Source organism: Myxine glutinosa, chromosome 1 (genome assembly GCF_964187855.1).
Source record: "Myxine glutinosa chromosome 1, kmMyxGlut1.1, whole genome shotgun sequence".
NCBI classification, from domain to species: domain Eukaryota; kingdom Metazoa; phylum Chordata; class Myxini; order Myxiniformes; family Myxinidae; genus Myxine; species Myxine glutinosa.
Genome location: NC_136261.1, coordinates 401,621,348 through 401,639,178, shown reverse-complemented (window position 1 = coordinate 401,639,178; position 17,831 = coordinate 401,621,348). Strand labels below are relative to the sequence as shown.

The 17,831-nt window shown below is 46.3% G+C and overlaps 1 protein-coding gene across 2 annotated transcripts; it reads left to right on the top strand.

The window, feature by feature from the left end:
• Nucleotides 1–425: 425 nt before the first annotated feature.
• On the top strand, nucleotides 426–13,375 carry LOC137417023 (tigger transposable element-derived protein 1). Of its 2 annotated transcripts, none has more exons than XM_068102753.2 (2): nucleotides 426–2,322; nucleotides 11,351–13,375. In XM_068102753.2, exon 1 carries the CDS (start codon nucleotides 566–568, stop codon nucleotides 2,312–2,314), a length of 1,749 nt encoding a protein of 582 aa, XP_067958854.2. In that variant the 5' UTR covers nucleotides 426–565; the 3' UTR covers nucleotides 2,315–2,322; nucleotides 11,351–13,375. The 2 variants fall into 2 exon arrangements, with proteins under 2 accessions (XP_067958854.2, XP_067958846.2); XM_068102745.2 differs by lacking the exon at nucleotides 426–2,322 and adding an exon at nucleotides 6,738–8,684.
• The last annotated feature ends 4,456 nt before the right edge of the window (nucleotides 13,376–17,831 follow it).

Below are 17,831 nucleotides of genomic sequence, written 5' to 3'. Positions count from 1 at the left end.
CGAGTTATGACTAAATTTGCTGGACAAGTTGGTTAGGTGACAAGAACAAGCCGATTAGATTTTGGTTCAGGTCCGAATCCAGATCCGGGCCTATCAGTGGGATACAAAACAAACTGTTCAGCCTGGTGGAGGAATGTGCTCGACCGAGTGTTGTTCTTGTTCCCTCATGCATTAATTGTTCAGCACATGCAACTCGTGCACGCTTCGATTTTAAAGGTGACATGAGGCATTTTGAGCAAATTAGGAACAGTCTTTCTGAAACACCAGTCTGTGGACCATCCAAAAACACACTGATTACATGCTTTAACAATACAGTGAAACCTTGACTTACGAGTGCACCAACTTACGAGTTTTCCAAGATACGAGCCGTCGCTCGGTCGATTTTTTGCTTTGTGATGCGAGCCGAGATCTGAGTTACGAGTGAGCGAGCTTACGCCACCCACCACTAGGTGGCCCAGCGAGCGTTCAGTTCACGTGGTTATCTTGCCGTGCAAGCATCTCTGCCGTATCGCTGTTGCTTTGTTTTCGCATTTTGTTTATTTTGGAAAATTTGTTAGTTTTAACCATGGGTCCTAAGAAATTGAATGCCAAGGGCAGTGCTGAGAAGAAGAAAAGGATGATGTGCTTGGATATAAAACACGTAATCGTCGAAAAACATGAGCGAGGTGTGCGTGTTGTCGACTTGGCGAAGCAGTACGATCGTAGTACTTCTACGATATGTACGATTTTGAAGCAGAAGGAGTCGATAAAGGCTATAACGCCAGCCAAGGGCGTTAAGATTATTTCAAAGCTCCGGACCTCTGTCCATGAAGAGATGGAGAAGTTGTTGTTTGTGTGGTTGACGGAGAAGCAACTCGCAGGAGATACCGTGACCGAGAGCATCATCTGTGAGAAGGCACGAGACATTTACGGGGATTTGGTGCAGCAGACGGCGGGAACATCAACGGACGAGGCATCGGAAGAGTCATTCAAAGCCAGTCGGGGATGGTTTGATAATTTTAAGAAGAGGACCGGCATTCACTCCGTCAGGCATGGTGAGGCAGCAAGCTTGGATGTGAAGGCAGCTGAAGATTTTATTATAACTTTTGCCGAACTGATAGAAGCCGAAGGATACATCCCCCAGCAAATCTTCAACTGTGACGAGACAGGGCTCTTCTGGAAAAAGATGCCGAGGAGGACGTATATAACGGCAGAGGAGAAGAGCATGCCAGGCCACAAACCCATGAAGGATAGGTTAACCCTTGCACTGTGCGCGAATGCGAGTGGTGACTGCAAGATTAAGCCGCTACTTGTATATCACTCTGAAAACCCCAGAGCCTTTAAGTCTCATAAGATACTTAAAGAAAAACTGCAGGTTATGTGGAGAGCAAACGCAAAGGCGTGGGTCACCAGGCAGTTCTTTGTGGAGTGGGTAAACCTGGTCTTTGGTCCTGCCATCAAGAAGTACCTTTTGGAAAATAACCTACCCCTGCAAGCCCTTCTCGTCCTTGACAATGCTCCCGCACACCCACCAAACCTCGAAGACGACATCCTTGAAGAATTTAAGTATATTAAGGTCCTCTACCTTCCAGCCAACACCACCCCTATCCTGCAGCCCATGGACCAGCAGGTGATTTCAAATTTCAAAAAGCTCTTCACCAAGCACCTGTTCCGGCGCTGCTTTGAGGATACGGAGAGCACAAACCTCACCCTTCGAGAGTTCTGGAAGGATCACTACAATATCGTGACCTGCCTCAGAATTATCGATATGGCCTGGCAGGGTGTTACAAGGAGGACCTTAAACTCTGCATGGAAGAAGCTGTGGCCTGAGGTTGTGTCCAAAAGGGACTTCGAAGGATTCGAACCTGAAGTGTTAGTGGTGGAGGAGATTGTGTCCCTCGGAAAGTCCATGGGCCTGCAAGTGAATGAAGAAGACGTTAACGACCTTGTCGAGAAGCACAACGAGGAACTGACAACGGAGGACTTAAAGGAGCTAGAGCAGCAGCAGAATACGGAGGTTTTGCAGGAAATTAACGCGGAGGAGCCAGAGGCGGAGATGGTTATCGCTACAAGTGAGATTAAGGAAATGTTGGGAATGTGGGAGAAAATTTCAGAGTTTATTGAAAAGAAACACCCTGAAAAAGTTGCAACAGGTCGTGCGTTGGCGCTGTGTAACGACACTTGCCTCACTCATTTTCGAAACATTTTGAAAGGGAGGAAGAAACAAACCTCATTGGACAGGTTTTTATTGAAACGCCCTGCAAGTGAAAGCGAGGAAAGTGTGGCGAAAAAGGCAAAAGTTATCTCCTCCACCTCCGCCAGCATCTTCGTCTGATCTTCAAGGTAAATACACTTAATAAAACCAGTTTATTTCTTTACATTCTCTTTTATTATGTACAGTATATACGAGGTCGTGCTTGTTTATACATTATTTGTTATTTATAAAGTACATTTTTAGCCGCGTCGTAAGACGCTGGTCATAGAGTGCCCTCTGCTGTTGTTCTTGTTCTTCTACCTCTTCTTCTTCTTCTTCTTCTTCTTCTTGTTCTTCTTCTTGTTCTTGCAGAGAAGACAAAACCTCAAAGCTCCACCCATTCTGGGAACCATAGCTCCACCCATTGTGGGAGAGGCTTCATATAAACAAATATCCACCATTTTATTAACTCGCATAGCTTTGAGGCCTGTTTTGTAGGCCCATGGTGGCTTCCTCTCTCACACAGTTTTATTTCAAATCAAATTCGATATATCATTTCATTTTTCACAGTCGCTAACATAGTTTTAGACTCGGTTGAAAAAAAACGGGAAGAAAATCCGATGAAAGTTGCCCTTTATAGAACGAAATGAATTCTCAAAGGCCTGTAACTTCAAGTCCATTGAGATTTTTTTTTTTTTAATCGCGGCATGGTCAGTCATACACCGCCCGAAATAACAGATGGGAAAATGCCGAGATATATATATATATTTTGTTTAAATCGCGGCATGGTCAGTCATACACCGCCTGAAATAACAGACGGGAAAATGCCGAGATATATTAAAAATTCGTCCATTTGATGACAATCGTCACGATGAAATATTTTATTTATACGTCGTCACAATAATGTGGAGAGAGGAGCATAGCTTCGTTCACGTGTCACCACACACGGGAAATTGCCGAGATATATTTTTTTTAAATCGCGATAATTGCGACATGGTCAGTCATACACCGCCTGAAATAACAGACGGGAAAATGCCGAGATATATTAAAAATTCGTCGCCACACACGGGAAATTGCCGAGATATATTTTCACTTTGCACAAAAATAACCAAGTAATCGAATCAATAGGAATGTCCTGTGCCTATAACATCGACGTTATAGGCACAGCTGCATCTAGGCATTGTGTAACATCGACGCGGCTTTTGTTTTAATTAAAACTTTTTGTACTTGTTCTTATTTAAAAACACGTAACAAAAAAAATGGGTGTGGTTTTTGGGGGGCTGGAACGGATTAATAGCATTTCAATTCATTTTAATGGGGAAATTTAATTTGAGAAACGAGCAAATTGAGTTACGAGCTCGGTCACAGAACGAATTAAACTCGTAAGTCAAGGTTTCACTGTATTACAATACCACGTCTATCAGAAAATGAGAGGAATCAAATCATTGCACACCCTCAAGCAGGGTCTTCCATTAGCCATGTTGCAAGGCTCTTTAACGTGATGGAGATTAAGTGTTTATGACCACAGAATATGTAATCAAGCCACTGGATCAACAAGATAAATGTGAAGAAATGGACATCCAAGGTTAATGAACCATATGCACCATCAATTTCAAAATGTCAAGAACAATGTAAACGCACTCCCTGGACCTCGCAGGAAAAGTGCCAACACTGTCTTGAGACCTCCCTGTGATGCAGCGATCCATGCACGACATCCTGTTCAGCGTCCAAGACTTGCACCCCAACACACCCAAGCATGCCTGCAGTCAAATCCGTACGTCCGATGGATACAGATGCAATGGGCAATTTTCGTGTTCGGTGACGAATCCAGGTTTCTCTATGAAAGGAATTATGGCCATGCATGGGTCTACAGAAAGCGAAATGAGTGATATGCTCCAGTCTGTGATGAGGAAACTGCAAAATCTGAAACCTTTCGCACCAACTTGATCCGTATCTATGGCAATCCGACAACAGATCAATATATTGATGATTTCTTGCAGCAACATGTGTTGCCAACCCTTCAAGAATGTCATCCCAGGAAGCATCTTTATGCACAACAATGCTCCTGCTCACAGGGCCATTCAAACAAGGAACGTTCCTGTCAATGCCAACGTTATTGTCATACCACTCTGGCCTGCCAATTCAGCAGATTTAAATCCAAATGCACATCTCCAGATTATCATTGGTCACACACATCGTCACCCCATTGGTCATTAGCCAATTTGTCCCAAGCCAAGATTACTTCCACTTTTGACCCCTTTGTGAAAACATTCGCAACAACGCAGCATTACTTGATTAGATCCCAATGAAATGGATATGTAATTATTCAGAATTGATCTGTTGGAGGATTGCACTTCATCTGTGTCACATGTTGTCACGTGCTTGTTACCCTCGCCTGAGGAGAGGGTATTGCATTTGAGTCTGTCTGTCTGTCTTCCTGTCTGAGGAGAGGGTCTGACTGGTCTGTCTGTTTGCTTGTCCGCACTGAATAAATATGATTTTCTCTGCAACCGTTGGTCCGATCGACAGGAAATTTTCACCATAGGTGCAACTCGACCTGTATAATTTTGAAATGATAATTATGATGTAATAGGTCACATGGTTTGGCCGCCATCTTTGAAAAACCGAAAAACTTTGCACCTCTATATCTCCGAAAGTGCTGAATAGAAAAAATTGAGAAATGGCTCATTATAAAGAACTCTCCATGGGGAATAGAATATGTTCATGATGTCATAGGTGCCTCCATTATGACGTCATAATTCGACAAGAACAAAACTTCATCCGATCAAGATGAAATTTCTTGAGCGTCATGTCAGCATAAATTGGTGGAGAAAAAAATTAATGATGACGTCATCGGTCACGTGGTTCGGCCGCCATATTTGTTTTAACACCAAAGCCTTATAGTCAGGGCCCTTAGGGATATTTTGGTTCAAATTCTTCCAAAAGCATCAAATTTGGCGTAGATGTTGCCCATGCCATACTCTTTCGATTTTTGACGGGCGCCAAGGGCGGTATGATCCAGGGACCATACCGGTCCATCCCGCCATGTCACCTGACCCATGACGTCATAATTAGGATATGCATCCAATCACATGGCGTACTATAAGTGGTCAAAGTTCAAAATGAATCGATCGAAAAATGAAGGCAGGGATCCATTTTTAAGGTTTTCATAAAATCCAATATGGCCGCCAGGTCACATGACCTGTGACGTCATATTTATGACATGTATACAATCATGTATACATGAACCCGGATCATGATCGCACAAAAATTAAACACAAGGATATGGCATACAGTTCATAAAACATCAAAATCCGTACCTTTGTAATTAGACTGATGAACTGCATATGCCTGAAAATTAGGAAATAGACATGTAAATATTTCCTCTAATTGTCAAAAATAAGGTCAGAGTTCGATTACCCAACCCAGAAACATAAAATGGTGAACCTCGCGTAAATCTTGACAAAAAACTCAAAAACCGACATGTTTGACTCCAAAATGACCTTTAAGATGACCTTGAGGGTTGACCTTGACCTCGAATCATCAAAATAACATCATAATTGGATTCCTCGACCTCGAAAACCCCTGAAAAGTGGTATCGTACATGATTCCAACCCTTTTGGTTATTTAACTGATTTTCCTCTAATCCGGGTGGCGGCCATTTAGTATTTCGCCAATATGGGGCCCCCCGGGGGGGGGGGGCGCCCGTCTTGGCGCCCGTCAAAAATCGAAAGAGTATGGCATGGGCAACATCTGGGCCAAATTTGGTGCTTTTGGAAGAATTTGAACTAAACGGCCCCAAAATATCCCTAAGGGCCCTGACTATTAAAAACCACTGAAGATACATCCTGGTGAGGGTTTGCAATCTCTGATTGCTCTTTTTCGTGGTTGTTTTTGTGGCAGAGAGTGTATTTTAGAGCATCTTCTTTACTGGAAACACACTCCTCCCAGAAGCAGCTTTCCGGTGGTGGGGTAGGGGGGGGGGTGGAGGGGGGGCATTGGTGGGAGGGCAATATGTGACGTGGGGTAAATATATTTTGTGCCATGGCTTGTCGCCCCTGTATCCAGCGAGGATTAGTAGACCATTTGCACTGTGCCATGTGTACAAGTGAAAATCACAAGTTGGGGTATTGATTGGGGTGGGGGGGGGGGGGGAGGGAGGGGACTCTCCATTGACCTGACCTTCAGTACCCCTGGCTGTATGCAAAATTTAGTGGAAATTGGCCTCGTCGTCTTATTTTATTTTATTTTCTACGATTTTCAGACGCGTACACACACACACACACACACACACACACACACACACACACACACACACACACACACACACACACACACACACACACACACACACTTGCCTTATTTTTTATTGTGGGTTCTCCTATCTTTTGTGACCCAAACTTAAGATAGGTTTTATCATGGGCCTTCCTCTTTGTTGATTTTGCATGTTATCACATCGCATATTTTGAACACGATCATGTGTTTTGCGAACTGGAAACACCCACAAATTACACTTGTTTCTCTCTTCGTTAAAAGGGTGTCATGTACATTCACCCCCATTGTATGATATCAGAAAACCATGAAAGGAAATATATTTAATGTTATTGTTTGTTGATTATATAATGCAAAATCACAAGGGTTGGGGCAGCCTCAACATTGGATAATTGTGCCGTTCCTTTGAGATTTATTGCCCTTAATCATGGCCTCCAAGCTGAGAGCGAGTGCTGGTAGTGAATCTAATGGAAGGAGGCAGAAAAAAGTGATGTATTTGAGCCAAAAAGTGGAGTTATTGGACCGACTGGCTGGAGGCGAGACCGCGGCATCAGTGGGTAGACATTATGACGTCAATGAGTCCACCGTACGCTCCATAAGGAAAAATGAAATCGCCATAAGGGCGAGCGTGGCTGCAAGCATTCCTAAAAGTGCAAAAGTGTTGTTTATAACACGTGATCCAAAGCTGGAAAAAATGGAAAAAACGTTGAATCTGTGGATAGAAGACCAGACACAAAAGCGAGTGTCCCTGAATGGCCCGGTCATACGTGAGAAAGCCAAGCAATTGTATGAAGATTTGATGCAGGCCTCTGGTGGTGAAGGCAGTAGTACCAGTTCCTTTCTTGCAAGTAAGGGTTGGTTTGAAAATTTTAAGAAGCGTTACAACCTGCAGCATGTGAAATTTTTGGGGGAATCGGCATCTGCAGACTATGTGGCAGCACAGAATTTTCTGCCACAGCTAAAGAAGATTATAAAGAAGAAGGGTTACAGGCCAGAACAGGTGTTTAATGCAGATGAGACTGGATTGTTCTGGAAGAAGATGCCTTCCAGAAAGTTCATCTCCAAGGAGGAAAGATCGGCTCCTTGTTTTAAGGCAGCCAAGGATCGGTTGACCCTACTCCTCTGTGCCAATGCATCGGGGGACTTCATGGTCAAGCCAATGCTGCTGTTCCGCGCATTGAACCCTCGCGTGTTGAAGGGGAAAAAGAAGCACGACTTGCCTGTGTTTTGGCCATCAAATAAGAGGGCCTGTGTCACAGCAGCAGTTTTCATGGACTGGTTCCTCAACTGCTTCGTCCATGAAGTGGAAAATTACCTATCATCCCAATCATTGGCCTTTAAAGTCCTCCTCATCCTCGACAATGCTCCCGGCCACCCGGAGAACATTCAGTTTGCTCATCCAAACGTGGAGGTTCTCTTCCTGCCTCCCAATACAGCTGCCCTCCTGCAACCCTTGAACCAAGGTGTGATAGCAGCCTTCAAGACTTATTACACCAGACGCACTTTCCGTCATATTTTGGATACGATGGAAAGTGATCCCACACTGAACGTCAGCCAGTGTTGGAAGGACTACAACATCGCCGACTGCATCAACAACATCAGGGATTCGCTGAAGGATGTCAAGCAGGCAACTATCAACGCCTGCTGGGGGAAGTTGTGGAAGGAAGAAGTGAATGAATTTGGCAGTTTCCCCTCTGTTGATGATGAAGTGAGGAGGATTGCGAAGATGGCACGTGATGTTGGAGGGGACGAATTTGCGGATCTAGAGGCCACAGAGATAAAGGAACTGATTATTAGGTCCCACACTGAGGCTCTCACAGAAGAGGACTCAGAGGAGCTTATTAAGTCCAGTGAAGGTGACGAGGACAGTGAAGAGGAGGTGGTTGTGAAGCCTCAGTTGAATTTGAAATCGTTGTCTGAGGTTCTGCAACTTGCAAAAGCACTTTCTGATAGAGTTTTTGAGGTGGACCCCTTTATGGCGAGGAGCATTAAATTTAAAAGAGAGGTGGAGGATATGATCATTCCTTATAAGAAGGTCTTTAAAGACCTTCAGAAAAAAGCAAAACAAGTGCCGACCACTAGTTTTTCTCGTCCAGTCTCAAGCATCATCACCCCACGTTCTCCTAGCTCCTCTACAGCCTCTGTGGGGTCCTCCCTGGATAATCCTCAAGTGGGACCCTCAACCTTCTAACCACCCCCCTTCAATATCCTCATCATATCATCTTCATTATCGTCAAAGGTAAGTTTCAGTAATACAGTAATACTAGCTGTTACCTGTGGAACGTCTGCGCAATATAAAATGTGACTTCAACAATATTATGCAAAGAAATTCTCCCCCTTCCTCACCCCCCTTCCACTCTTCTCTCTCTCCCTCCTCACTCCTCTATTTCTCCTCACACCTCTCCTCCCCTCACCCCTCCCTCCCCTAACCCCTCTATCCTCACTCCTCTCTCTCTCTCTCCTCACACCTCTCCAATGGCAATGGCGACGGGAGCCTGAGAGGCAATGGCGATGGGAGCGTGAGAAGCGCAGGCAATGGCGATGTGAGCGTGAGAGGCAATGGCGATGTGAGCGTGAGAGGCAATGGCGATGTGAGCGTGAGAGGTAATGGCGATGTGAGAGGGATGTGAGCGTGAGAGGTAATGGCGATGTGAGCGTGAAAGGGATGTGAGCGTGAGAGGCAATGGTGATGTGAGCGTGAGGGGTGCAGGCAATGGCGATGTGAGCGTGAGGGGTGCAGGCAATGGCGATGTGAGCGTGAGAGGCAATGGCGATGTGAGCGTGAGAGGTAATGGCGATGTGAGCGTGAGAGGCGGAGGCAATGGCGATGTGAGCATGAGAGGCGGAGGCAATGGCGATGTGAGCGTGAGAGGCGGAGGCAATAGCGATGTGAGCGTGAGAGGCAATGGCGATGTGAGAGGCAATGGCGATGTGAGTGTGAGAGGCAATGGCGATGTGAGAGGCAATGGCGATGTGAGCGTGAGAGGCAATGGCGATGTGAGCGTGAGAGGCAATGGCGATGTGAGCGTGAGAGGGAATGGCGATGTGAGCGTGAGAGGCAATGGCGATGTGAGAGGCAATGGCGATGTGAGCGTGAGAGACAATGGCGATGTGAGCGTGAGAGGCAATGGCGATGTGAGCGTGAGAGGCAATGGCGATGTGAGCGTGAGAGGCAATGGCGATGTGAGCGTGAGAGGCAATGGCGATGTGAGCGTGAGAGGCAATGGCGATGTGAGCGTGAGAGGCAATGGCGATGTGAGAGGCAATGGCGATGTGAGCGTGAGAGGCAATGGCGATGTGAGCGTGAGAGGCAATGGCGATGTGAGCGTGAGAGACAATGGCGATGTGAACGTTAGAGGGATGTGAGCGTGAGAGGTAATGACGATGTGAGCGGGAGAGGCAATGGCGATGTGAGCATGAGAGGCAATGGCGATGTGAGGTGAGAGGCAATGGCGATGTGAGTGTGAGAGGTAATGGCGATGTGAGCGTGAGAGGCGGAGGCAATGGCGGCATGAGCGTGAGAGGCGGAGGTGATGTGAGAGGCGGAGGCAATGGCGATGTGAGCGTGAGAGGCAGAGACAATGGCGATGTGAGCGTGAGAGGCGGAGGCATTGGCGATGTGAGCGTGAGAGGCGGAGGCAATGGCGATGTGAGAGGCGATGTGAGCGTGAGAGGCGGAGGCAATGGCGATGTGAGCATGAGAGGCAATGGCGATGTGAGCGTGAGAGGCGGAGGCAATGCCGATGTGAGCGTGAGAGGCGGAGGCGATGTGAGAGGCGGAGGCAATGGCGATGTGAGCAGAAGAGGCGGAGGCAATGGCGATGTGAGCGTGAGAGGCGGAGGCAATGTCGATGTGAGCGTGAGAGGCGGAGGCAATGGCGATGTGAGCGTGAGAGGCGGAGGCAATGGCGATGTGAGAGGCGGAGGCAATGGCGATGTGAGAGGCGGAGGCAATGGCGATGTGAGAGGCGGAGGCAATGGCGATGTGAGAGGCGGAGGCAATGGCGATGTGAGAGGCGGAGGCAATGGCGATGTGAGCGTGAGAGGCGGAGGCAATGGCGATGTGAGCGTGAGAGGCGGAGGCAATGGCGATGTGAGCGTGAGAGGCAATGGCGATGTGAGCGTGAGAGGCGGAGGCAATGGCGATGTGAGAGGCGGAGGCAATGGCGATGTGAGAGGCGGAGGCAATGGCGATGTGAGTGTGAGAGGCGGAGGCAATGGCAATGTGAGCGTGAGAGGCGGAGACAATGGCGATGTGAGCATGAGAGGCGAAGGCAATGGCGATGTGAGAGGCAGAGGCAATGTGAGAGGCGGAGGCGATGTGAGCGTGAGAGGCGGAGGCAATGGCGATGTGAGCGTGAGAGGCGGAGGCAATGGCGATGTGAGCGTGAGAGGTGGAGGCAATGGCGATGTGAGCATGAGAGGTGGAGGCAATGGCGATGTGAGCGTGAGAGGTGGAGGCAATGGCGATGTGAGCGTGAGAGGTGGAGGCAATGGCGATGTGAGAGGCAGAGGAAATTGCGATGTGAGTGTGAGAGGCGGAGGTTAAGTTGGATAAGAGAGGGAAAAGAGGGTTGAATATTCCACCATTTTAATGAGCTAATGAAGAAATAACATGTAGGAATACCGAAATAGGGAAGGGTGGGTACAGAATTGGGATTGGGGGGGGATGGAGAGCAGAGAGTGGACAGAGTTGTGAAAGGGAGGTTGAGGCTTTGGGGCATAGGGTGGGGGGGAGTTGAGTTATTGAAGTCACATTTCACATTACGTGCAATTTCTGCGGGTACCTGCTAGTTTCCACGAATGTTCCTTTTTCGGCTATGTTGTCTCATTTCTCATGAATACGATGCTGATAACTCGTCGGCTTATTTATCATTTATTCTTTGTTCTGAATGTTTTTTGCAGAACAACAGTTGAAGGACATGAGAAATCATTTTATCTGCAGCTGCCGCGTTCATGGCTTCATCACCAAAGCCGCTTTGAAGAAGCACATGGAGACGCACCAACCGGTTTCTACTGATAAGAAGTACAAGTGCACTGATTGTTCTTTCCGAACGCAAAATCAATTCAACTTTGTGATACACACTCGAATCCACACTGGAGAGAAGCCGTACACCTGCAGTGTTGATGGGAAGACATTTGGCGATTTGTCTAGTTGTCGGGCCCACAAAATGATCCACCCTGGAGAGCGTCCAGATTTCTAAGATTCCAGATTATAAGATTATATAAGATAAGATTTCAATTTAAGATGAAGTCCAGATTTCCACAGATTCTGGATTTGCTGCGTTCGTGGAGAGACGTTTTCCCATCAATCCACCTTGAGAGACCACTTGCATATCCGCATGGGAGAGAAACCGTACACCTGCATTGTTTGCAGGATTGGATTCCGGCAGCTACGAACTTGTTCGAGGCATGTGCGCCTCCATACAAATAAACACTGCAAATGCTCCAAGTGAAGAGCGATTGATATTGTGCAATCATTGCCTAAAAAGCCTCAAACACCTCCACTCAGGATTGGTCGTTTTTAGGTGTATAACCATTCATCCCGTGGCAAAACGGTCCGGAAGCTTACCTCGGGCTTTCATGGAAGTTATTGCCGCAGTTTTAACTCCTTGCTAGACAATCTCCAATTAAATGAAAGAGAATTACTTCTAAGTTATTATTTGTTGAGCCTGGTGTTGGCTTAACGGTTCAGGTGGCTGGCTGGGACCACCACTGGGCACTGGGTGATCACTGGGATGAGCACCAGCTTACTGGGATGAATGAGCCATTCAGGTATCCTGCGTCGGAGTGGCGACCCGTGAGGTCTCTCTATTATTTGTTGCGTTAAAATGCAACGCTTCTGGCTGTGAAGGAATCGCTGGGATAATTTGGCTGTTTTATTGAAATCGTGTTTTGATGATGAACTGTATCTATTGTTTCATGGATGAAAGACGGTCTTGTACATACAAAAGTATATTCCCTATTATATATTTTGAGGAATGTTATTCATTGTTTTTAGCTCACCTGGAACGAAGTTAATGGGATCTTATGCGATGGCGTGTCGTCCGTCAGTCCGTCCGTAAACACTTGCAACTTCTCTGAAACCACTGAAGGGATTGTGACCAAATTTGGCACAAATGATATTTCTTATGTTGTGACTAAAGTTTGTTCACGGCATTAAAAAAATTGGGGTCTAAGGGGGTTTACCGGGGGTCAAACTGGATCCAGGTTTGACACCCCCACCCCACCCCCCACCGCCCCCAAAATAGGAATTAGCTTTTTCCTCTGAAACTACACATACAATTTCGATGAAACTTCACCACAACCTTCATCACCCATGATGTACCAAAGTTTGTTCAAGGAATTATAAAAATTGGGGTCTGAGGTGGTATACGGAGGTGGTGGTGGTGGGGGGTAGGGGGGGGGGATGCCCCCTAAAATGTTTTTTTTTGTTTGGATGTTTAAAGTCTTATGATTATGTTAGTACGAGTCGACATGCTGCCCTGTCTTCTAGCAACCATTGAAGTTTGTTTAAAATACCTTTCGTCATTGCAGTATACTGTTTATTCTACCAGGTGAGCGCCAGGGGTACAGCCCCTATGTTTTGGTTTATTATTGGGGATTGTGTAAATATTTCCTCAATTTATGGCATGCTTTGTGGATAGATGTGACATACCGATCAGGAAGAGACGATGCTACGACGTGGGTTTCATTCCCTCGTATTCTATTTACTGAACTTTGATTGCACATATTACTCGATGCATCGTTTGCATTAAAGAACATTCTGTAAAGTCGAATTTTATGAAACTGGAACGGACATGACATCAACTAAATTTGGTGAAAGAAATCAATACAACAAATTTCATTCAAAGAATACTAATTTCATTATAATATCTTTGAATTTTTATTCAAAAAATAAAAATTGTCAAATAAAGTACTGTACAATTACTTATAATGGCGTGACTCGGCTTGCTCCGCGCCCCTCACCACACGTCGTTTCAGAGGGGTAGGCATCTTTGACCATTTTGGTGTCTTTTGGGTCTTCATGGTGTTTTGGGTCTTCAGGGCCATTTGGGTCTTCAGGGTCTTTTGGATCATCTGGGCCTTTAAGGGTATTTTGGGTGAGGTGTTTTGGGTCTTTGTTGTCTTCAGAGGCTTTTGGGTCTTAAGGGTCTTCGGTGTCCTTTGGGTCTTCGGGGGCTTTTGGGGCTGAAGGGTCTTGTGGTTATTCTTGGTCTTTAGGGGTCTTTGGGTCTTCAGGGTATTTTTGGTCTTCAGGGTCTTTTGGGTCATCGGGGTGTTTTGGGTCTTTGGGGTGTTTTGGGTCTTCGGGGTGTTTTGGGTCTTCGGGGTGTTTTGGGTCTTCGGAGTGTTTTGGGTCTTCGCGGTGTTTTGGGTCTTCGGGGTGTTTTGGGTCTTCGGGGTGTTTTGGGTCTTCGGGGTGTTTTGGGTCTTCGGGGTGTTTTGGGTCTTCGGGGTGTTTTGGGTCTTCGGGGTGTTTTGGGTCTTCGGGGTGTTTTGGGTCTTCGGGGTGTTTTGGGTCTTCGGGGTGTTTTGGGTCTTCAGGGTGTTTTGGGTCTTTGGGTCCCAAGCCGGCACCCTAACCGCTAAGCCAACACCAGGCTCCTCTCTTCTATAGTAGATTATATTTTAAAACGTTATGGTCGAGTTATGAATAAACCTGGTGGATGGGTTGGTTTGGTGACGAGAACAAACCGATTAGATTTTGCTCCAGGTCCAAATCCAGATCCGGCCTATCAGTGGGATACAAAACGTAAACTGTTCAGCCTGGCAGAGGTATGCTGTCCGAGTGCTGTTCTAGGTTTTCCTGGTATATTCAGAAGAGCTCTTTCTGATACTCTTGTGATCTTCTTTGTTCAGCAATTTTAAAATGACTCTAAAACTTTTTGGAATAAATGTTTGTTCTTGAAGTTCATGTATGAGCAACAATGCAGACATTGCCTCAAACTGAGTGCTGTTCTAGTTTCATCCCTATATTTCTGTGTGTATCATCATCCAATTTTCAATGTTAAGCCGTACCTTCTTGTATTGTGTTGCCAAATTTGTGTCTGTGTGGTTCAGGCCTAGTTGCCCAGACCTCAGATAACCGGCATGCAAATTCTCTCTACTCTGACGCCGCTTGCCTCGTTCCGCTTTTTTTCTCCCAAGTATTGTCGTTTCAACTCCTCAATTTATCCTATCTCCCTTTCCTCGCAAAGTTTCCTTTTTTCAATCCACAAATATCACGAACTCTATTTGCCTGTACTGTACTTCATTCTTTAACCCTTCCTTTTCTCGATATCTCAAAACTGATTGTAAACGCTTGTTTCAAGCTGCTGGGCTGACAACCAATAAATTTGGCACACTGACCAAGTCTTACCCGGGGATTGTCCTCAGGGTATTTTCGTCCACCACCTCAGCCTTCTAAGACCCCTAAGGCCATCATTTCTATGGTTGAGAGGTTATATTACATGCTTGAGAGAATACTTTTTACGTACTTAAGATATTACATCCTTGAAGGCCCCGAACAAACGGACACATAAGACAAAATAATGGGAGCGGGAGACAAGATTGGGAAAGAGGGAAGCACACAAGTACAACATTTGAGAGCAGGGAGATCTGTGGGAGGGAGAGGGCTTGGGGGGAGGAGGCATGGGAAGGGGGATGAGGGGGGGGGTGGGAGAGGTAAAACACATGGACACTGCTTGGAATTCCAGGAAAGAAGTCGGTATTTCAGAAAAGTGGATCTGGGGTGAATTAATGGGGGTAGAAAAGATCAAGGTTTTGGATGGGGGAAGATAAAAGATGGTGGTGAACAGCTGTTTTAAAGACCTGGAGGGATGAGTGGGATTGAAGAGTGAGGGAGTTTGTTCCAGAGGTGGGAGAAAAGAGGAATGAAGGAGTGAAGGTGAGCAGAGAGTCTTGATTTTGGCAGTTTCACCAGAAAAGGGTTGCAGACAGATCTTGTGCGACCTGTTGGAGTGTTTGGGGGACAGAGCACAGACAGGGCTGGGGGAGCAAGGCCGGAGAGGAGTCGGTAGAAAACATAAAGACCACCAACCTGCCTGCGGTGAGTGAGTGAAAGGCTCTCGGAGTTAGCTTCATCGTGGGATATTCCAATGATTCTGAAAGCTTTGGCCTCAACAGCGTGAAGCCGAGCTAGGTGTGAGGCAGGAGCACCAGCCCAGAGGGGGGAACAGTATTCCATTGAGCTGCGGATGAAAGCCTTGTATGTGGTGAGGAACTCAGGTGTGCCAAGGAAGGACTTCGCATGACAGAGGATTCCCAGTCGGCGACTGGCTTTGGAGGCCAACTTGGAAATGTGTCTTCCCAGGAAAGATCATGGCAGAATGAGACCCAAGAGCTTGAGTGACAGAACAACTTCGTGGAGAGGATCGTTGAGAAAGTAGATTGAGAGGGTTGTCCAGACGGTCTTTTCGAAGAGACATGGTGAGAGTGTGAGATATGTCAGGATTGAAAGACAAGTTCCATTTGTTTGACCAGTCTGTGATTTTGTGCAGGTCTGCAGAGAGTGAGGAGGCTGCCAATCTGAGGGATGAGGTATGGAGCGGCAGAGAGTGGGGTCTTAAGCAAAGAGACAGAGAGGATTTTCCAGAGAGTTGGAAAAATCATTGATGAAGACCAGGAAAAGCACAGGGCCCAGAACACTACCTTGGGGAACTCCAGCCTGAACAGGAAGGGGAGATGAGAGAAATCCATTCAGGGCCACACGTTGACTATGACCAGAGAGGACGTTCCTCAAGCCATGCGTGGAGATTTCCATGGATACTATTGAAGGTCAAATCTCTACTCTGTTAAGATAACTGGGAGACAGAGACTATCACTTTCTTGTGAACGATTTAATCAAACTTGCTGGAAAATAACTCAATTCATTTAAACAAATACTTCATAGAATATGCAGCACGCAAGACGTCGACATGAGTTTCTTGCTCTATTCAAGGGTACAGCTCTCTTTATACTTTCTGTAGCTCTTTGAAGTCCGTGCAAAGGCAGTAAAGTAATTAAAAGGTCATTGAAATTGCCGCCAGCCCGGCGCAAAAAAGCATATGTTTGTCTATCCAGGCTGGGAGTCATTCTTATCTTCAGGTCTCAGCGAGGAGAAGAGGTGGGGGGCATGGAACTTATCTCCGAAGACAGATTTATGTTGACTCTAGCAATTCCAGAGTGCTGACCCTGCATTTTCTCCTGCTTCTCTCAGAGTGCTTGCCAGAGTGAGCTGCATTTCCCTTTGTCATCCATTATATCAGCTCTTTCTAGCTTTTAGCATTTCTAACATGTTCCAATGTAGCTTCATTTATCATTTTTACAGATTATGCAACATTGTTAATTCTACAAAACAATATTCATGTTTCTGTTGGTACTCTGCATTGTAAAAGCTCCAAGCACAATTTACAATTTTAGCTGTGGAAAAAAAACTCACTCACAGGGACATTATTCATCTTTCAATAATAAGGAATTCCGTAAAAAGGACTTCCACAATACCATAGGAGGAGAGTTTGGTGAGCAGAGCAGGGTGCCGGACCGTATCGAAGGCACGTGATATGTCAAGGGAGACGGCTCTAATTTCCTGTTTGACATTGAGGACCTCCATCCATTGTTGAGACAGCAGAAGCAGCATGTCCAAAGTGGAGTGATCTGGTCTGAATCCAAATTGATGATCAGAGATCAAGCCATTGGAGAAGAGGTAGGATTTCATATCCGAAGCAATGATGGATTCCATGACTTTGCTGATAATTGGGGGCAGGCTGATTGGTCTGTAGTTGCAAGGATCTGTTTTTGCACCTTTTTTGTGTAAAGCGGTAATGTTGGCTGATTTCCAAGCTGATGGCAGTAGACCTTGAGCAAAAGAGAGGATGAAGAGAACAGAGAGAAGGTGTGAAAGAGCGGCAGAGTAGGATTTTAGGACCCGTGGGCTGATGCCGTCTGGTCCAGTTGCAAAATCAGTGACAGAAATTTCTCCACCTTGTCAGGAGAGAAGGACACAGAGTCCAGGAGCAGCTGGGTACGGTGGGTACAGAGAGAGAGAGAGACGGGTTTGGGACACAAGATTTTGAGGCAAACAGAGTTGAGGCATTCAGCTTCTTCACATGCGGAGTCAGCTGTGTAACCATTTGAGGTAAGGGAGGGGATGGAGGGGGAACAAAGACCAGAAACAGATTTGACAATATGCCACCAGGATTTGGAAGAGGGAGACAGGTTTGAGAGTTCATTCTTGAGAGTAGAGAGATATCGTTTCCTGGCTCTCCTGAGGGTGGACACACCCTTGTTCCAGGCTTTGTGAAAGGAAATGAGATTGCCTTCCGTTGGATTTGTTTTCCAGGAGGCGAAGGTAAGTTGTTTCAGGGCAGCTGCCTCACCACAAGATTCAGTGTACCATGGACGG